Source organism: Balaenoptera acutorostrata, chromosome 5 (assembly GCF_949987535.1).
Source record: "Balaenoptera acutorostrata chromosome 5, mBalAcu1.1, whole genome shotgun sequence".
In the NCBI taxonomy this organism is placed as follows: Eukaryota; Metazoa; Chordata; class Mammalia; order Artiodactyla; family Balaenopteridae; genus Balaenoptera; species Balaenoptera acutorostrata.
This window is the reverse complement of record NC_080068.1, coordinates 22,542,860-22,559,716: the sequence shown is the minus strand read 5'-3', so window position 1 is coordinate 22,559,716 and position 16,857 is coordinate 22,542,860. Positions and strand designations below refer to the sequence as shown.

Here is a 16,857-nt window from a genome sequence, read left to right as displayed (position 1 = left end):
AATGGAAAACTTCTGAGCTACGTGAAAGAAAAATACCTAGAAGTCTAGATTGCGGTTACACATGGAAAGGAGTTTTGTCTGCTTGCCAAGAGAGCAGGACCTGACACATAGTACCCAATGAATATATGTTAAATACATTTTCTCTCTTTTGGCTTCAACTACTAATGGTTAACTTCATATTTAATCAGCATCCCTATGGAAGAGCAAGGAAGAAAATGCAGTGAAGCCTATTTGCCTTTTTGGGCTGTTGATACTAAGTCTCCCCACCTTTCCACCCTACAACCCAAGTGAAGGGAGGTTTTCCTGGGCCTTGTGTTGAGCAATCTTAATTATTTCAACTCACTGAAAATGGATTTTAAAAAAATGGAAAGGGGCTTCCCTGGTGGTGCAGTGGTTGAGAATCTGCCTGCCAATGCAGGGGACACGGGTTCGAGCCCTGGTTTGGGAAGATCCCACATGCCGCGGAGCGACTAGGCCCGTGAGCCACAAATGCTGAGCCTGCGCGTCTGGAGCCTGTGCTCCGCAACAAGAGAGGCCGCGATAGTGAGAAGCCCGCGCACCGCGATGAAGAGTGGCCCCCACTTGCCGCAGCTACAGAAAGCCCTCGCACAGAAACGAAGACCCAACACAGCCATAAATAAATTAATTAATTAAATAAATAAATATTTTAAAAAAAATGGAAAAATGGAAATATAAAATTAAAAATTACAAAAATAAAAAAAAAATTTTAAGACATTTTATATATCTTTTTTTATTAGCTGCTTTTTATTAGCAGTTTTTAAAATCAGCTGCTGTTAGAAAGCTAAAGTGACATGTACTCTGCAGCACTGGTTCTTAACCATGTTTGAGTCCTTCCCTTTGAAAATCCGATAAAAAGTTATACTTATCCCCCCAGAAATATGTATATACATACACATAAAATTCTGCATATAAATTTAGAAGTCCAAAATCCCTCTGAAACCGGTAAAAGGGATCCAGGTTACAAAGCCCTTCTCTTCAATATAGCGCAGAGCTCTGGATTTAGGGGATGTGGTTATTTTCCCTTTTTAACATACGCAAATTGTGAACAGCTTAGGGGTATTGATAAAAATTTTAAAAAATGCTATGAAGTAGGTTTCATGTGCATGCCTAATTGATTATTGGTGATCTTCTTCCCCGTTTTTAGTAATTGAGTCAGATTAAATTATTCAAAACTACTATTATAACTAGATCCTTAAAATGGCAAACCTCCCAAACCAGACAAGTCCATACAAAGGAAAGGGAGATTACACAAGGACATGTGATATCCCTAAATGCCACAGCAGATCAGCCAGTCTTTATTTGACCTTGACAGAAACTTAACATTTAGGATTTTTAAGTGAGAGGCACCTAGAGTGGAGACTTAAGAAAGAAAAAAAACAACCCAACTGTGGGGGGTAGGGACAATAAAAAAGCTGTTGTTGACCCAAACATTTCAACACATACCTTCTGTTCAATATAAAACACTAAGGAAAGAAAACATATGTGAGAATCAGCTTTCGGAAAACATCTGATTAAAAATAGTTACACTACCATCAGCTGTGTTTCAAGTTGTAGCCCATTGCATTTGGTATTTATAACTAAAGAGAAAATAAGAATACCAACTGGTCAGCTATTTGTACTTTAGAGTCAAGGTCACTGACAGCTTTCTGGTTGGCACGGAGCGGGCCATGCGGGAGGATGTCACAGCAGCTGAGGATACGTGCTTTCTGGCCGCTCTGGAAGAGAATCGGTGAGGGTTTCTGAAGCCGCATGGGGCTGTTCCTCTTGGGCACCTTTCCACCTCTGTGAAGAGGAAGGTAGTTTGACTAATATAAAAATCTCATGATTAACTTTCGGGAAAGAGGGAAATGAGCCTTCCCTGGCACTCCTTACTGAGTCAAAAACAGGCAGGGACAAGCTTCGCCTCGAGGAAGGTACTTGTGCTTTTCTGCCAGCCTCTCCCATTAGGAGATCCATGATGAAATTAGAACTGAGGAAACTTTCAAGGGAAACTTTGTAGGACAGTATAATAGATTCTTAAATGCTGAACAACAGGAAAGCTTTTCTTTAAAAAGGGCAAGATGTAAGAGTTAGGCTGCATATTTACTTTCCCTAGATTTTTGAATATTATTATTTTTTCCTGTAGGAGTCAGAATAAACTCCACATTAGGAATGAAGAAATTGTATCTAGATGATAAAGAGGAATCAATAGAATCAAAGTGAACACTCACCTTCAAGTGTTTTAGCCCAATTTTAACTCTTATTTGCCCTGAAAAAAAGCCATCATGTATAATAGAAAATCTGAGTTGAAACCAGTAAAAATTAATTTTCTTGAAAATGCCAGTATTCATGGAATCGTACTTGTATAGTAAAAATATTAAATATATCAGAGATTGAAAATTCAGAGCAGTGGTCTACCTATGAAGAAGAAGAAGAAAGTGAACAATGGGTGGGGCTTTAGTTGTATCTTTTATTTTAGAAAGAGATCAGAAGCAAATATGGTAAAATGCTGATACAGTTGGCCCTCTGTATCCTCAGGTTCCACATCTGTGATTCAACCAACCACAGAAGGAAAATATATTTTTTTAATTCCAGAAAGTTCCAGAAAGTAAAACTTAAATTTGCTGCGCACCAGCAACTATTTATATGGCATTTACATTGTACTAGGTGTTAAAAGTAATCTGGAGATGATTTAAAGTATACAGAAGGATTGTGCAAAGGTTATATGCAAAGACTGCCCCATTTTATACAAGGGACTTGAGCATCCATGAATTTTGGTATCTGCGGGGATCCCAGAAACAATCCCCCAGGATACCGAGGGGTGACTGTACCTGTCAAATCAGATGGTGGTATATGGTGTTCTTTACATCAATTTTTAAATGTCCCGTACACATGAAATATTTTATAATTAAAACAATTTTTTAAAAAGAATGTGAAGACTTCCACGGCAAGACCCGTGAAAGCTAATGGATTCTTTGACATGAAAGAAACATGCAGAACACCAGATGGTTCAATAGTCCTAATTCTAGAAATAATCTCAATATTGTAAGAGTGTGTCTAAGCCTAGCCTACATCCAGCTTATCAGAAATAGGGTATTAAGCACAGGACAAAATTCCAGTAGCAAAAGGAGAACTGGGGTAGGCTCTCAGAGTTGGTTTTAAAATGATTTAACTTGAGGTATCATATTTGGACAGTCAGCAAGAGAGAAACCCAAGCAGGGTTATATGTTTACAAGCTCTATAAAGCCCAGCTAGAGGTCTGCAGCCCCCAAATCACAGCCAGCGCCTACAGCTCTGGGGCTGGCCCTCAACACTTTGCTGCCGCCTGTGTGTGACCGAGCGCATGCTGAACCACTAGCCTTCCAGGGGCCGCTCCGGGGCGTGGTGCGCCCTCCCAGAGGCATGATGAGAAGAGAAAGAGTGAGGCCGGAGGAGGGAGAGGAGGGTAAGAGGCTGCAGGTGAGGAAAAGACGGAGCCTGGAACATTTTACTCTTAAGCCTGAACAAATGTACTTTAATAAATAGGGAGCACACGTAAATCTCAGAAATATCATTTCCTTCCAGTAGATGTAAATGCTCTCCCTCTGAAGTTCCCGTGGAGATGGCATTCGGCGAGGGCGTGGGGCACTGGCTGTTACACCTCTGTCTCCTGTAAGGGGGCACGACGACGACCACTCCATAGATGCCTCTGTTGCTCATGCCCAGGGGCTGTGCAGGTTTACAGCCTTGACTGAATCCATCTCCACTTTCACTTTCTCTTCTGTAACAGTTTATAACGGAGAACCAACAGAACTCCTATGTTAACTTTTAGGTATGCAGTTATCACAGAATATGGAATGTTTAGGATATCTTTTTTCTTCTCTTTTCTATCTTTCTCCTTAATATCCAGGTACAATAACTCAGAGATTCTATAAGAAGTTATAGAGTCGCCATGATCATCAACTCGAAAATAAGTATCTAATAATCAGGAAAAGTACACACGTTTGCAAAATAATATACTCAGGCAATTCTATATAACCTACGCACTACAGCTTTATATAGCAGAGAAGTACGCAAAAGAGAAAGGTTAAGGTTGATTAGACACTGCACCTAGATCAGTGGCTCTCGAGCAGGGTGCTTTTGCTCCCCCGCCCCAGGACATATGGGAATGTCTGGAGACACATTTTGGTTGTCACGACTGTAAGGATGTTACTGCATCTGTGGGTGTGAGTTAGGGATGCTGCTGAATATCCTACGATGAACTGGAAAACCCTGCAAAGCGTGAAGTTTTCTCACCCAAACCCCTGGCCAGTGGTGTCTGTCCCACCGCTTGTCTTGCAGCCTCACAAGTAGCGGGTGCTTACTGAACTACTGCCACAGACATGTACAGCTGTGAAGATCCTCCAGATAAAGATACACACTGAGAGCAATTCCTTCCTCAGCAAAATACTGGCAAACAGAATCCAACAACAAATAAAAAGGATCATACACCATGATTAAATGGGGTTTATCCCAGTAGTGCAAGGATTTTTCACCGGCAAGAGAGACTTAAAAATCCATTTGTAAACCAAAAGGTCACCCTCAACTATCCTTTGTGAAAAAGACTATATATTAAAAGTGATACTGGAAGAGCTCTGGAAAAACTACCTCCTGATTGACTCTTTCCCTCCTCCCCATCCCTCTGATTAAGAGCTTCAAAGATAAATAAAATTACTTCCTTTAACTATTACAAAGAGCAGAGTCACTTAATCTCTGAGTGAATGATGACAGGCTAAGAGAACAATGACAGTTTGTAATAGACTCTCTAAACTATTCTTCATTTTCTTACAACTGGATTAAATGCTTTATAAATATATGTTGAATTCGTGAATAAAAATATAATTGGGTGAAATAGTGAAGCTGTAGCTGAAGTTCAATAACAACTAATCTTACACATTTATATTCTGACTTCCTTTATTATTAGTTGTTTATATATCTAGATTTCCCACTAAGTATTAAACTCCTTGATACAGAAACTATGATTTGAGAAGAACATCTAATGTCCATTAGGTTGTTTTATTTCTAGACTGTTCTGTAAATGTGAGGCAGCAACCACTACGTGAGAAGGATGTATGAAGACTGAGCATAAATGGATATATAGTTTTTTTATTAGGTAACAAATTTATAACAAAGCTAATGGCATGTATTTTTTAGTATCAAGAACTGTCACTTAGCCACAAAAGACTGGAGCAATAGGAGTAAGCAGTTCTTGAAAATACTGTCATTTATATTTTTTTGTACAGAGACAGTCTAGAAAAAAACTCCCAGTTTTACTTTTAATGCTAATTCTTCAGTAATTATAATCAGTGTCAATGCAGATAACATGTGTCTTTCAATTATCCTTATTACAAGTACACACATATAGACACATACAATATTTATATATAGGACACACAGACACAGGTGTTAAGAAGATAAGTGCTGGATCTGACTCCCTAACATCTGAGTACCCTTTACCCCTGAGCTCCTCTCCCATGTTGTCCAGAGTTGTAATTCTCTGCGCCTTATCTCACCGTTGTCCTCCCGTGTCCTGTCCCCTGGGTCCCAGCTCCCAGCACCCCAAATGCACACGTTCAATGAGCAAGAGCCTGCTGTAGGATAATGAGCCACGGGTCCTTTGAGGACAGCAAGGCTCCTCTCTAAGAACCGCAGTTTCCTCACAGGTTTTACACTTTTTACCTACCAGGGTTGTTTTGAGGATAGAAGAGATAATGTATGTAAAGCACTTCGCAAATCTTTGGTGCTTAATAAATGCTAATTCCCTTGTTTTATTGCTGCTCCTCTTTCCTCATTCAGATTCTAAAGGACTTGAGACCATAAGACTGTGGCTAAACACATCATATTTACCCTGCCTAATGACCCTGAACAGGAAAAACATCTTTCATTCCACAGGAGAGCTCGACAGGAGACTTAAAATGCTAATACAATTGGCAGGACCAATACTACATAATATTCTCAAGAGGTAAAGAATCACAGGATTTTGTTTTAGATCAGGGATAAGAAAACAGAAAAGGGCTGGACCTAGCAGTGGGATATGAGGAGAGGGAGGGAATAAAATGCAAGGCTGAAAACCAAAGGCCAATTTCCTTGACATCACGATTTTACTGGAGGTCTGTCTTGTTGCCCTTCACCTATTCACAACAACAAACCAATAAGAAGACTGAGGCCAAAAGAACGTTATACCCTAAGGGGCACTCACACCTTAGTGGGAACTGAGTTGATAACCTTTGCCAAAGCCTTGAGTCACTTAACAAATGAAAATGTTTATAAATTATGAAATTGCAATTATGGACTGGTTTATCTGCAAAACTGTTAGCAATCAGTCTATGAAACAAGACATCACATTATGAAAATAAAAAACTCAAATTACCTCAGTGGAAGATATTCCCAATTAAATAAAAAGAGAGAAAAAAGAACCGGAAGGTATAGAAAAGGCTCGGCCAAGCCCACCACAGCATGTCATGAAGTACTACATTCCAAGGACCACCACACGCGGACGCGCAGTTGCTCAGGCCCTGTGGTACTGCCAGGCTCTCTGTGGACCACTTACATACATTTTCTCATTCAATCTCTAGGAGACTTTATGAAGTAGAGACCATTAACATGTCTGCATTTTGCACATTCAGGTACTGAGGTTTAGTAGTGTTGGATAACCCAGTCAAAGGCACACAGCTAGTAACAGAGTCTGGATCTGAATTCATGAGCTGCAGTTTTGTTTTTCAACTGCGTTTTGTTTTTCACTAGAACTCCAAAGAGCTGAAATCAAGCACTCTCTCAAAGACTTATCAAAGTTTTAGGAAGTATACAACTAAAAAACCCTTGAAGATTATCAAGAAATAATAAAAGTTCTGTTAGTTAATGTTGAGACAATTTGTACTAAATGGAAATATTAACAGAGTTTTAAAATCTGTCACCTCTATTGCTAAGAGACACATTTCTATTTAAATATTATAATAATCACGTGAACACTTCAGCTTAGGCACACAGGCAAATGGTAGTTATATTTAAAGGGTTCCTTTCCTTTGCTCCTAGGACATCAAATCTTCCAGAATTCACATGGAAAGATACCACGAACTTACTTTGACCTGAGGATAGGACTTCTTGTTCTTTTCGCTAGATGCACCAGGGAGTCCTCCATGGGAGGGGCCTTCACACACATAACGGAAACGAAATCCTCTCTGCAAAGGTAAACACAAGGTGAACAAGTTTGAGAGATACTTACTAAAAATTACAACAGGGACAAAGTGATACAAATTTTAAATGCTTGGTGTATTAAAGGAAAAACATAAACTGTGAAGGACTGTCGATGAGAACCACTTTTCCCATAACCTTATTAGCAACACTGATGGGAACTGGTATTTGTGCCCTGAGCTGCAGCTTAGAAGCCAGGCCCCTGGCCCTGCGGAGCCTCTCCTGCTGTGCTCTGCGGACGGTGACCTGCTGCAGAGTTTAAGCCCTGGACTCAACGCGCTACGGCTTGTTTGCATCAGAGCTTCCTCATCTCGAATTGCGGCTGCCAAGCTCTGAAACTGGCCATATGACTCAAAGTTAAGCTTCTCTGACTCTTACTTGAAGGAATTCCTTTATCGACTCCGATGACAGCTGGTCCAGGAGGGCACAGAGAAATGTCTTGTTAAATATATCGCATCAGCGTTGTAGAACACACCCTACGCTAGACCTCACATCTGGTCAGCAACTCTCAACAGCTCAGAAGAGAAGAGTTTTGATTTAAGATTATCGCTATTATCAGCTCCAGCTGGACATGTTAACTGACTTGAATAAATCCAAAACTAGACAGTCCCTTTATATATTAACTCAAGAATTTTACAGGCATAGTAAATCGATTAAGAATTAGCTAGAAGCCTTTACTATGTGGGCTGATAAACACCTAAGTTCTCTGTTTTTTTATCTATACAAATAAGGTTAGACTAGACCATACTCAAGGTCTATTCCAGTTCTAACATATTATGATTTACAAAGCTAACAATTATAACTGTGCATATTTGTACACAAAGAATAAAACAAGAGCACTTACGAGAATGGCTCTCATCATCATATTAAGGGAGCTTTCAACATTTTCCCTGAAAGACTCAACTTTATAATGATGTCAAACAATTTGTGGTAGTGTTAGTAGTTTATAATTACACAGTCACTTGACCGGATGTTTTTCCTGTTTTCAAATTCACCCTTTAGTGAAAAGAATATGTTAATACACTTTAAGGGACATCCTCACCTTTCATTTATGTTATTGTGGGGCTGACTTCATATAAACAGTACTGGATCCCTAGGCATCAGAAGCTCTGAACACCCACTACTTGGTGGTGAGGGCTTTCTCCCTTGCACACTGGACAGTGGAGCCCAGCAAACACGAAGGTTTTGACAGCTTTGAGCTCACGGACCAATGCAAAATTTCTGCCCTCCTTAGATTGCACTGCATTTCACTATGCCTCATAGGGTCTTGAAAAGCAGTCTGAGAGGTCCAGGAACCCTGAACTAATGAAAGCACCTGAAATTGTTTCTAAATTCTGTGAGAATTTTCTAATTTCCAAAGAGGATCACTCTAAAGCATATTGCATGGGACGAATAAGGCCTGAGGTAAATTCCTTAGTCGGGGAAACTGCTTCAAGTCACACATGAGTCTGGGGTGTATGATCAACTCATCAAAGTGGCACCTAAAACAGCTCTTGCAAATGGCTCCTCAGGAGATCCCAAACCTAAACACCTGGGAAGCTTTTTGAGGATAGTCATTTGGAGGCAATTATCCTCTGTTTTGCTTCTCACAAAATTCAAACTAAAAAAAAAGTTACAAATTCAGACCTATACCTTTTATAGACAAAGGCTGTTGACTTATTTTTAATAATTAAGTGAAATTTCTAAAAGCATGAAAAAGCAACAGCGTGTGTAACAGCCTCCAGAATTGGCTAGCCATAAAATAGGGATTTACCTGACGGGTAATCAATTTAAATACAAGTTCAGTTTTTAAATAATATTAGATAATTAGCACTTAATAATATGCAACAGAACTGGATACGCTAAAGATTAGTAGTCTGTGCTGTGACTCATCTCTGTCAGAGCTGGGGAAAACTGTGGCAGAGACCCCAAAGACAAAAGAACATTTTTCTAGATTTTATTTTTAAAACTTAATAAATTAATTCATTATCTTTAATCACAAAATTCCTTCAGGGACAGTTGGAAAAATAAGTACTTATACATATACTTTTATATCTTACTGGGAGTGGTTTCAAATAGAATATGAGTAAAAAGACATGTCTTAATAGCTTGCTTATCATTTAAAAAACAATAGACATTATTCATGGTTGGATAAAAGTATCTAAACTTCCATGCAAAGGAATTTCTAACCTGAGGATAGAAATTTATTACTTTTTTTTTTTTTTTTTTTAAGGAAGCTAGGATGTCTTCAAATGCATAGTCTGGATGCATTTCAGATTCTAAATTTTTGAGATTAAAGGTTTACCAGTCCACAGCCATTCATCTCAGTAACTCCACTTGCTTAAAATGAGTCATCAACCTCAAAGGCAAGGCTATAACCATCCGGTCAGAAAGTCTGACTTAAATACAATCTTCTTACTTTCACTGGAGTCAGACATCACAATATTATCAGTTTGGTAAGCAAACACACTGATTTACTCAGATAAGCTTTTACACATCCACAAACAGCGAATTAAATTTTGAATTTTGGACCTATGTAACCCACCCTTCAAATAAATCATAAGTATCAATTTTTCCTTATGACTACTGGACCCACAGTAAGAAACTGCATTTAAAAATTCTTACTGTAGTGCTATGCTTATGAAAATGGATATGTGAAAAACACATTATACCTAGCATGCAAATAAAGTTTAGTTGATTTCTCAGTTTCATAGACTACTCAGAAAATTTTCCAGGAGGCCAGACCACTGCCTAGAATGTTAAGGGACAACCTTCCACTGGGAGGGTCTTTGAGAGAGTCGGTGGCCTCCTGTGGGAACTCACCACTATGGAATTGGACACGGAGGTAAAACAAAGTCATGTCAGCAGCCTGCGGGGTCAGGGTGTGCTACCTGCAAGCGACTAAAACAACAGCCTCAAGTCTCACATGGCATTCCTGTCCCTGCACCAAAAATGTTAACCCAAGTTCAACCTCCTAAGGATAGTCTATTCGGTCATAGTTAAGATATTTACATCCTTTATATCTTGACCAAAATCCAAATACATATATAAGGCCACGATTAGAGTAACCACAACGGATGCTTTAAGTTCTTGACCTAGTTAGCATTTGTTAAGTGTTACACAATGCAAAAGTGTTACACTTGCTTGCCTGAGCTACTAAAAACATTTAGGAAAGGTACTGGATGATATAACTGCAAGACAGCCGGTACACTCATCCTCAGTCTCACACAGATGTGATAATAAGCACATCCATTTGGAGATTTACTGACTTGGTCCTCATTTTGCAGAAGACTATACCATTATTTCCATCCCTCAATGACTGAAATCTCATACAGGCAAATATTAGGGAGTCTCTTCCCTCCTCTTTGATAGCACTGGTCCCATACAATTTCTAATAAATATTTACCCATGGGGGCATGGTGAGGAGGCCACTTCAATTCCCAGGTATCCTCTATAGAATCTAGTAGTAAGAGGAAGAGCCTGATAAAATAAAATGCTCCTCTCCTGACTCCAAAGAGACTGAGTCCAAAGCTAACACCAGAGAGAAGAGAACTCAACTGTCCATTCTAATACTTTCTCTACACCCTACTGATATCTTTAGTATCTTAGGCTCCATGTTTCAAAGACAGAACAGAGAAGGCTGGAGCTCCGAAGGAAGGAGGAAGGCTAAGAAGTACTGCATGTGCAGGGACATGTTGATGGACGTAACTCAGCGTACGTGAACTGCATGCATGTGTATTCCCTTATAAATGAAAATGAGTGTAGATAACCTATGTCTCTCCTAGGAGTGGCTGGTAAGCAAAGTTAGTGGAGATCGTGGGATATCAAGGATCTCTAAGTTTTATAGAACTACATACTGAGGCTCAGGACAGTGTGAAGAATGACTAAGAGAAATGTAAAGTGGATGAATAAAGTTGTCACATAATTTGTCAGGTTGTTGATCTTCTAGATAAGGTACTTCCTTTGTAAAATTCGTTTATTATTTTATTTGGTGCTTGAGATATTAATATTAGACTTATGGATCTAACAATTAAAGAGAAAGTCCCACCCCTTTCATCTTCTTACCTGTTTAGGTTGCTCTAATATTTGAAGGTATGGGCCATCTGCTAAAAACAAAACAACAAACAGAAACCAAAAGAAACTGTGAGGCTTCTCAAATTTGGTAAAAAGAAAAATATATACATATAAAAGAAGTAAAAAAACTGAAATTATGTTTTTAAATATAGGCTTCAAATAAATGTTTTAGCTAAAATTCCACAAGGATATAATATATCTTCCTTGTTTGAATATTAAATTTATCCTTATTTTAACAACAGTTTTACACCGTTAGAGAGAACCACACTATATAAACGTCTTGTTGAATGGTGATGGCGCATTGCACAACCCAACAAAAGGCATGATGTCTGGCAAGGATTAAGGCGTCAATAGCCTTCACAATCATGTCCACTAACAAAGCATTTTTTAAATGACACAAATACCAATTAAAAGCAGCAACCACTTCCTGGGCACTATGAAATTTTCTTTTGCCGTCATATCATTAGACACTGATTTCCATTCTTCAAAGAGAATGTGCTTAATGTGAAATTACAGGAGACTGAGCTCGTGCCTACATGTGAAACACACAGATAATGATTTCAGGCTATCTGCTTTTCCTTACACTAAGTTTTTGGTTCCTTTCCAATACTCGAATCCATAAGTACTGCCCTCATTCCTTAACTGGCTAGCTTGTTCCTCCTCCCTCCCAAATTTAATTTGGTCTGTCAGACATGGTAGATTCTTCTTATTAACTCATAGCTTCTGATGTTTGTATACAACTTTTGAATACTGTGCTCTCATATAAACTCTGTTCTAAAACAAGCATTTTATAAAATTCTGAAAATAATTTAGATAGGTGCATACCAATTAATTGTTATAAAAACAAAGAATACTAGAAGCTTAATCCATAGCCTGACTATACCTGACTATGGAAACTCAAAGGAAAATCAGAACCTCTGACGGTATAAATACAAATTTGTTCAATATGAGAAAAGTCCCTAAGCTTCCCAGCTGGTTTTTATGTCAACAGTATAATAATCCGTAGCTCTGCAATACATAAAGCCTCATGGTGTTTCTCACTGTTTGAATGTAAATTAAAATGGTACTAAAAAAATTCTAGAATGCTTTGGTGTCCATTTCAACCTTCACTGTCTCTAGGCCAGAAGTTCAAGACTTATTTTAGATAAGTATATTTATTAAGAAAGCTAAACTTTCAGGTTGAAATTAAAAATAAACTTTAACTTGAGAGAGGATTTATTTTTACCTTTTCAGTATTATGATCAGTCAGGATAAGGCTAGAAAACTGTAGGAAACTAAGGTATAATTATTTCCTGCTATTATTCAAGAAATTTACAAGGAAGTCAGTTGAAAAATGACTGAATTTGAACTGAAACATACACAAGAAAAGAAAAAAGGGTAGGGACTGACCAATGTAGTATAATTAAGGTAAATTATCTTCTCTTGTCTGTATGAAATTAATTCCTGGATGTATTTAACTACTTTTAGAAAAGAAACTGTTAGAATTTTAAAATTCAAAAAAATGGCTAGAATTTCATTTCTGATAAGGAGATAAAACTGATTAGAAAAGGAAATATTTTCACACTGCTAATATAAAGCCTGTACAACAGTATAATAAATCTATTCATTAACATTTTCTCTAGAAAGCTAAATGAACTTATGAAGAAGAGAAGTCTTTAAGAAAGCAACATTTGACAGCAAGGTCCTACTGTATAGCACAGGGAACTATATTCAATATCCTGTGATAAACCATAATGGAAAAGAATATAAAAAAATGTATACATATGTGTAACTGAATCACTTTGCTGTACAGCAGAAATTAACACAACACTGTAAATCGACAATACTTCAGTTAAAAAAAAGAAGGCAACATTTGGATGTCATGGAAAATATACAGGAGTTGGAACACATTTACATCAAACTTCAAGTCTCTCACTTCTTATTAACTCTTCTAAAAATACTTGAAGTTTTGCTATTATTTTTGCTGTATGATTTAATTTCCTTTAAATATGTGAAATTTTAAGGTTTGGGAATTTTATTAGTGAAATGGGGCTTTTTCGGTTTCAGGGAACACACTCAAACATTAAATCAACTAGAAAATTAGATTTGATATGCATATATTTGTTTTAATGCCAATTTTCTTTGGCCGCATTTCTATGCCATGAACTGACATCCTACAGCATAATGTTACAGACCTAGCAGTCATGCCATATCCCATAGAGTTTTCAACAAGTAGCAAAACTACTAATGGTTTTAGATTTCAAGAAATATAAAAGATAAAACAGTCTACATGAATATTACAAATTAATTCTGGTTTATATTACCTCTCTATCCCTTTAAAATGTGAATAAAACATCCATACATCTTGGTTTATAAAAACTGAACTATGCCACCGTAATGCAGAGGGAAAGTATGTGACAATAAAAATGATCAGGTAATAACTGGAAAATATGATTTTGAGGTATAATTATGAAAGTTTTTCTAATGTTATGGGCTAAATAATTCCTACAACATGAAGCTCTGACTATAGAATATTTACTGAGATAGTTCTTTTGATAATCTTATTTCTATCTCCATAAACTTGATGAAATAAAAACATTAAGAAAGCATTTGCATCAGGATATTGTTTGGCATCTACAAGGCATTAATTAAATGGAAATGTATATGCTTCCTGAGGGCAGAACCTTTCATGTTTTCAATAAAGTATCAGTACCAAGAAAAAGACTTTGATCCTCAGAATAAGAAGTTCACAGGAAACACAGAAGCTACCAAGACATTTACTTGTTCACGAGAGGCTGACCTAGAGCTTATATTGGACAGCACTTGAGGAGATCTCAGGTACAGTAGCCTACAAAATATGTTTTGTGGGGTAAAGAGAGAAAGGGCTCAGCAGCACACTTAGTGAAGCTAATGAAGGTGAAGGTACAGCAGATTTATTTTTTTCCCTTCCCATGAACTTCTAGAAATAACAGATATAAAAATGCAGAAAAACATCTGATCTAAAAAATGAAAAGTGCCAGAGTAACAACACTAATTTTAAATGACGATGATACAAATTGGATAAAGTCTCCCACTGAGGACAAGCAAATCCATGGTAAACAGAATAGCTGACGCCCACTTCAGTGATTACAAAACTCTGTTACATACAACTTCCAAAATTGACTCACATAGCTTGTGAACATCTGTTGAGTCCCCTGGTGACGTGAGGAGCACATAAAAAGAGCTATCACAACAAGCTTACGTAAAAATCAATAAATAAAAACAGAGACTAAGTTGATTTTTTTTAATCGCCCATATGAGATTAAACAATTTGTTGATGGGGATAATTAAGAGTCATGTTAGGAGGAAGGATGATTCTCATGAGTTTATCCAACTGGTCAGAACATAAAGCAAAAAGCTTTTTAAAAAGGTGATTTTTCTACTGAGATGACTTTTATGATTTTTGTACAATTTATGTTCCCAGTGTCTGGTATACTGGCTGGCACACAATAGGTACTAAAAAGTGTTTTTGGAATAGATCTGAGGAGTTGAGACTGCCTCATGTGTGCCTGGGACAAAGGAAACAGAAGTTATAAAGACATCAGAGATAACAAGATTGGGTGAAAGGAAAAATCCTACATGGAGTAAAGAAATTCCTTTTGAGATGTGCTAGCAGATATCAGCAACAATTGTCAGTCATACAATGGGTAACTGGAGTCAAACATGCTTGTGCAAACATAGTCCAAAAAAGTATACTGAAAGATTGGGTTTTTTTTAATACATTTATTTTTTATTTATATTATTTTTATTTTTGGCTGCGTTGGGTCTTTGTTGCTACACGCAGGCTTTCTCTAGTTGCAGCAAGCGAGGGCTGCTCTTTGTTGTGGTGCAAGGGCTTCTCATTTTGGTGACTTCTCTTGTTGTGGAGCACGGGCTCTAGGCACGTGGGCTTCAGTAGTTGTGGCACACGGGCTCAGTAGTTGTGGCTCACGGGCTCCAGAACGCAGGCTCAGTAGTCGTGGCACAGGCTTAGGTGCTCCGCAGCATGTGGGATCTTCCCAGACCAGGGATCGAACCCGTGTCCCCTGCACTGGCAGGCAGATTCTTAACCACTGAGCCACCAGGGAAGTCCCAAAAGATAGGTTTTTAAAACATAAATCACCATTTCCTTTCCAGGTACCTCACTGACTTTCTAAAAGAATGTACAGAAAATCTTGAATTTAAAAAAAACCAAAGCAAAATGACAGGGCAACAGAGATGAGGAATTTTCTTACCTGTTGGCAGTGGCATCTCTGGTTGAAATAATTCTGGATTAAATATTGTATGATTCAAAGGATCCAAATGAAACATCTATAAAAAGGAAAATTTAAATATTTCAGTCATGATTTTTCCAACATTGTATTAAAAATTTGAACTTGAAACACCTAAAACTTAACTATAGGAACAAAAACTAAAGCCAAAACCAAAAACCTGAAAACACTTCAAATCAGAATTTAAGAAATACACTCAGGAGACCTAGCTAAGTTCTCATATGTATGGAACTTTACAGGGGGCTATGTGACAAAGGGATTTCAGAAGAATGACCCAGCTGTAAAGTCCACAGAGGTAAGGACATGGTGTAGCTTGCTTACTGGTATATCTGTAGGACCCAGTGTACATTTATCAGAGTGGATGCTTAAATATTTGTTGAATTTATGATTTAAAGCTTATACTCCCTTAGAAATATAAGCATGAGAAGATAATCTTAGAAATCTGTATTTCTTTTATGATGGTAAATAAATCCCTCCTCTACTCTAGCCATCCAGCTTCAAGGCCTGAAAGAATTAGGCAGCAGCCCTAGAACAACTTACAGAAAAACTGAAAATACAACTTAGTCCAAAGAGCAAATAACTGAGCACTGAGCTCCCTCGCTTTTTTTCTTCCACCTTTATTTACCTAGCACGACACAAAATACCTGGAATTTAGGGGGTGTGGCAGGCTGAATAATGGCTCCTCCACGGTCATCCACATCCCAATCCCCAGAATCTGTGAATGCTATCTCATATAGCAAAAGGGATTTCGCACATGTTATTAGGGTAAGAATATAGAGATGGGGAGATTATCCTGAATTATCCAGGTGGGCCCTATAGGAGGGATGCAGGAGATCAAAGTGAACTGTAGGAGAGGCAACAATGGAAGCAGAAAGCTGGAATGATGGAAGGGGTAGTAGCAAGCCAAGAAATGCAAACAGCCTCTAGAAGTTCAAAAAGGTAAGGAAAGCTTTCGGAAGGAATGCAGCCCTACCAACACCTTGATTATAGACTTCTGACCTCCAGACTGTAAGAGAATAAATTTGTATTTTTTAAGCTACTAAACTTGTGGTAATTTGTTACAGTAGCACGAGAAAACTAATACAGTGGGCAAACAATATATTTTGATTGAATTATAATCTAACAATAAGTTACTAATAATTACTTATCCCAAGAGAAACATTTTCTTCCCACTTAGTTCACTCAGGATTTAAAATTCATATTTCTGAGTTTGGTATTTATTTCAACCTAAATAAGTCATCTGTGAAATGTCTGTGGACAGCACAGAAACCAAACATGTTTCATTTTTTTATGATACGCTAGTTAGTAAATATGCTGGAGCTGACAT

At 37.8% G+C, this 16,857-nt stretch overlaps 1 protein-coding gene across 2 annotated transcripts in view; it reads right to left on the bottom strand.

Annotated features, from left to right (window-relative positions):
- Nucleotides 1-16,857, bottom strand: part of NFKB1 (nuclear factor kappa B subunit 1) — a 124,206-nt gene that overhangs the window by 81,395 nt on the left and 25,954 nt on the right. Inside the window, exons 3-5 of one of the 2 annotated variants that reach the window (XM_057546739.1) lie at nt 15,495-15,570; nt 11,254-11,294; nt 7,098-7,196 (exon numbers count right to left, since the gene is read on the bottom strand). In XM_057546739.1, coding sequence (XP_057402722.1) covers nt 7,098-7,196; nt 11,254-11,294; nt 15,495-15,570 — 216 coding nt within the window. The remainder of the gene's footprint in view (nt 1-7,097; nt 7,197-11,253; nt 11,295-15,494; nt 15,571-16,857) is intronic. The other variant, XM_057546740.1, reaches the window with a different exon arrangement.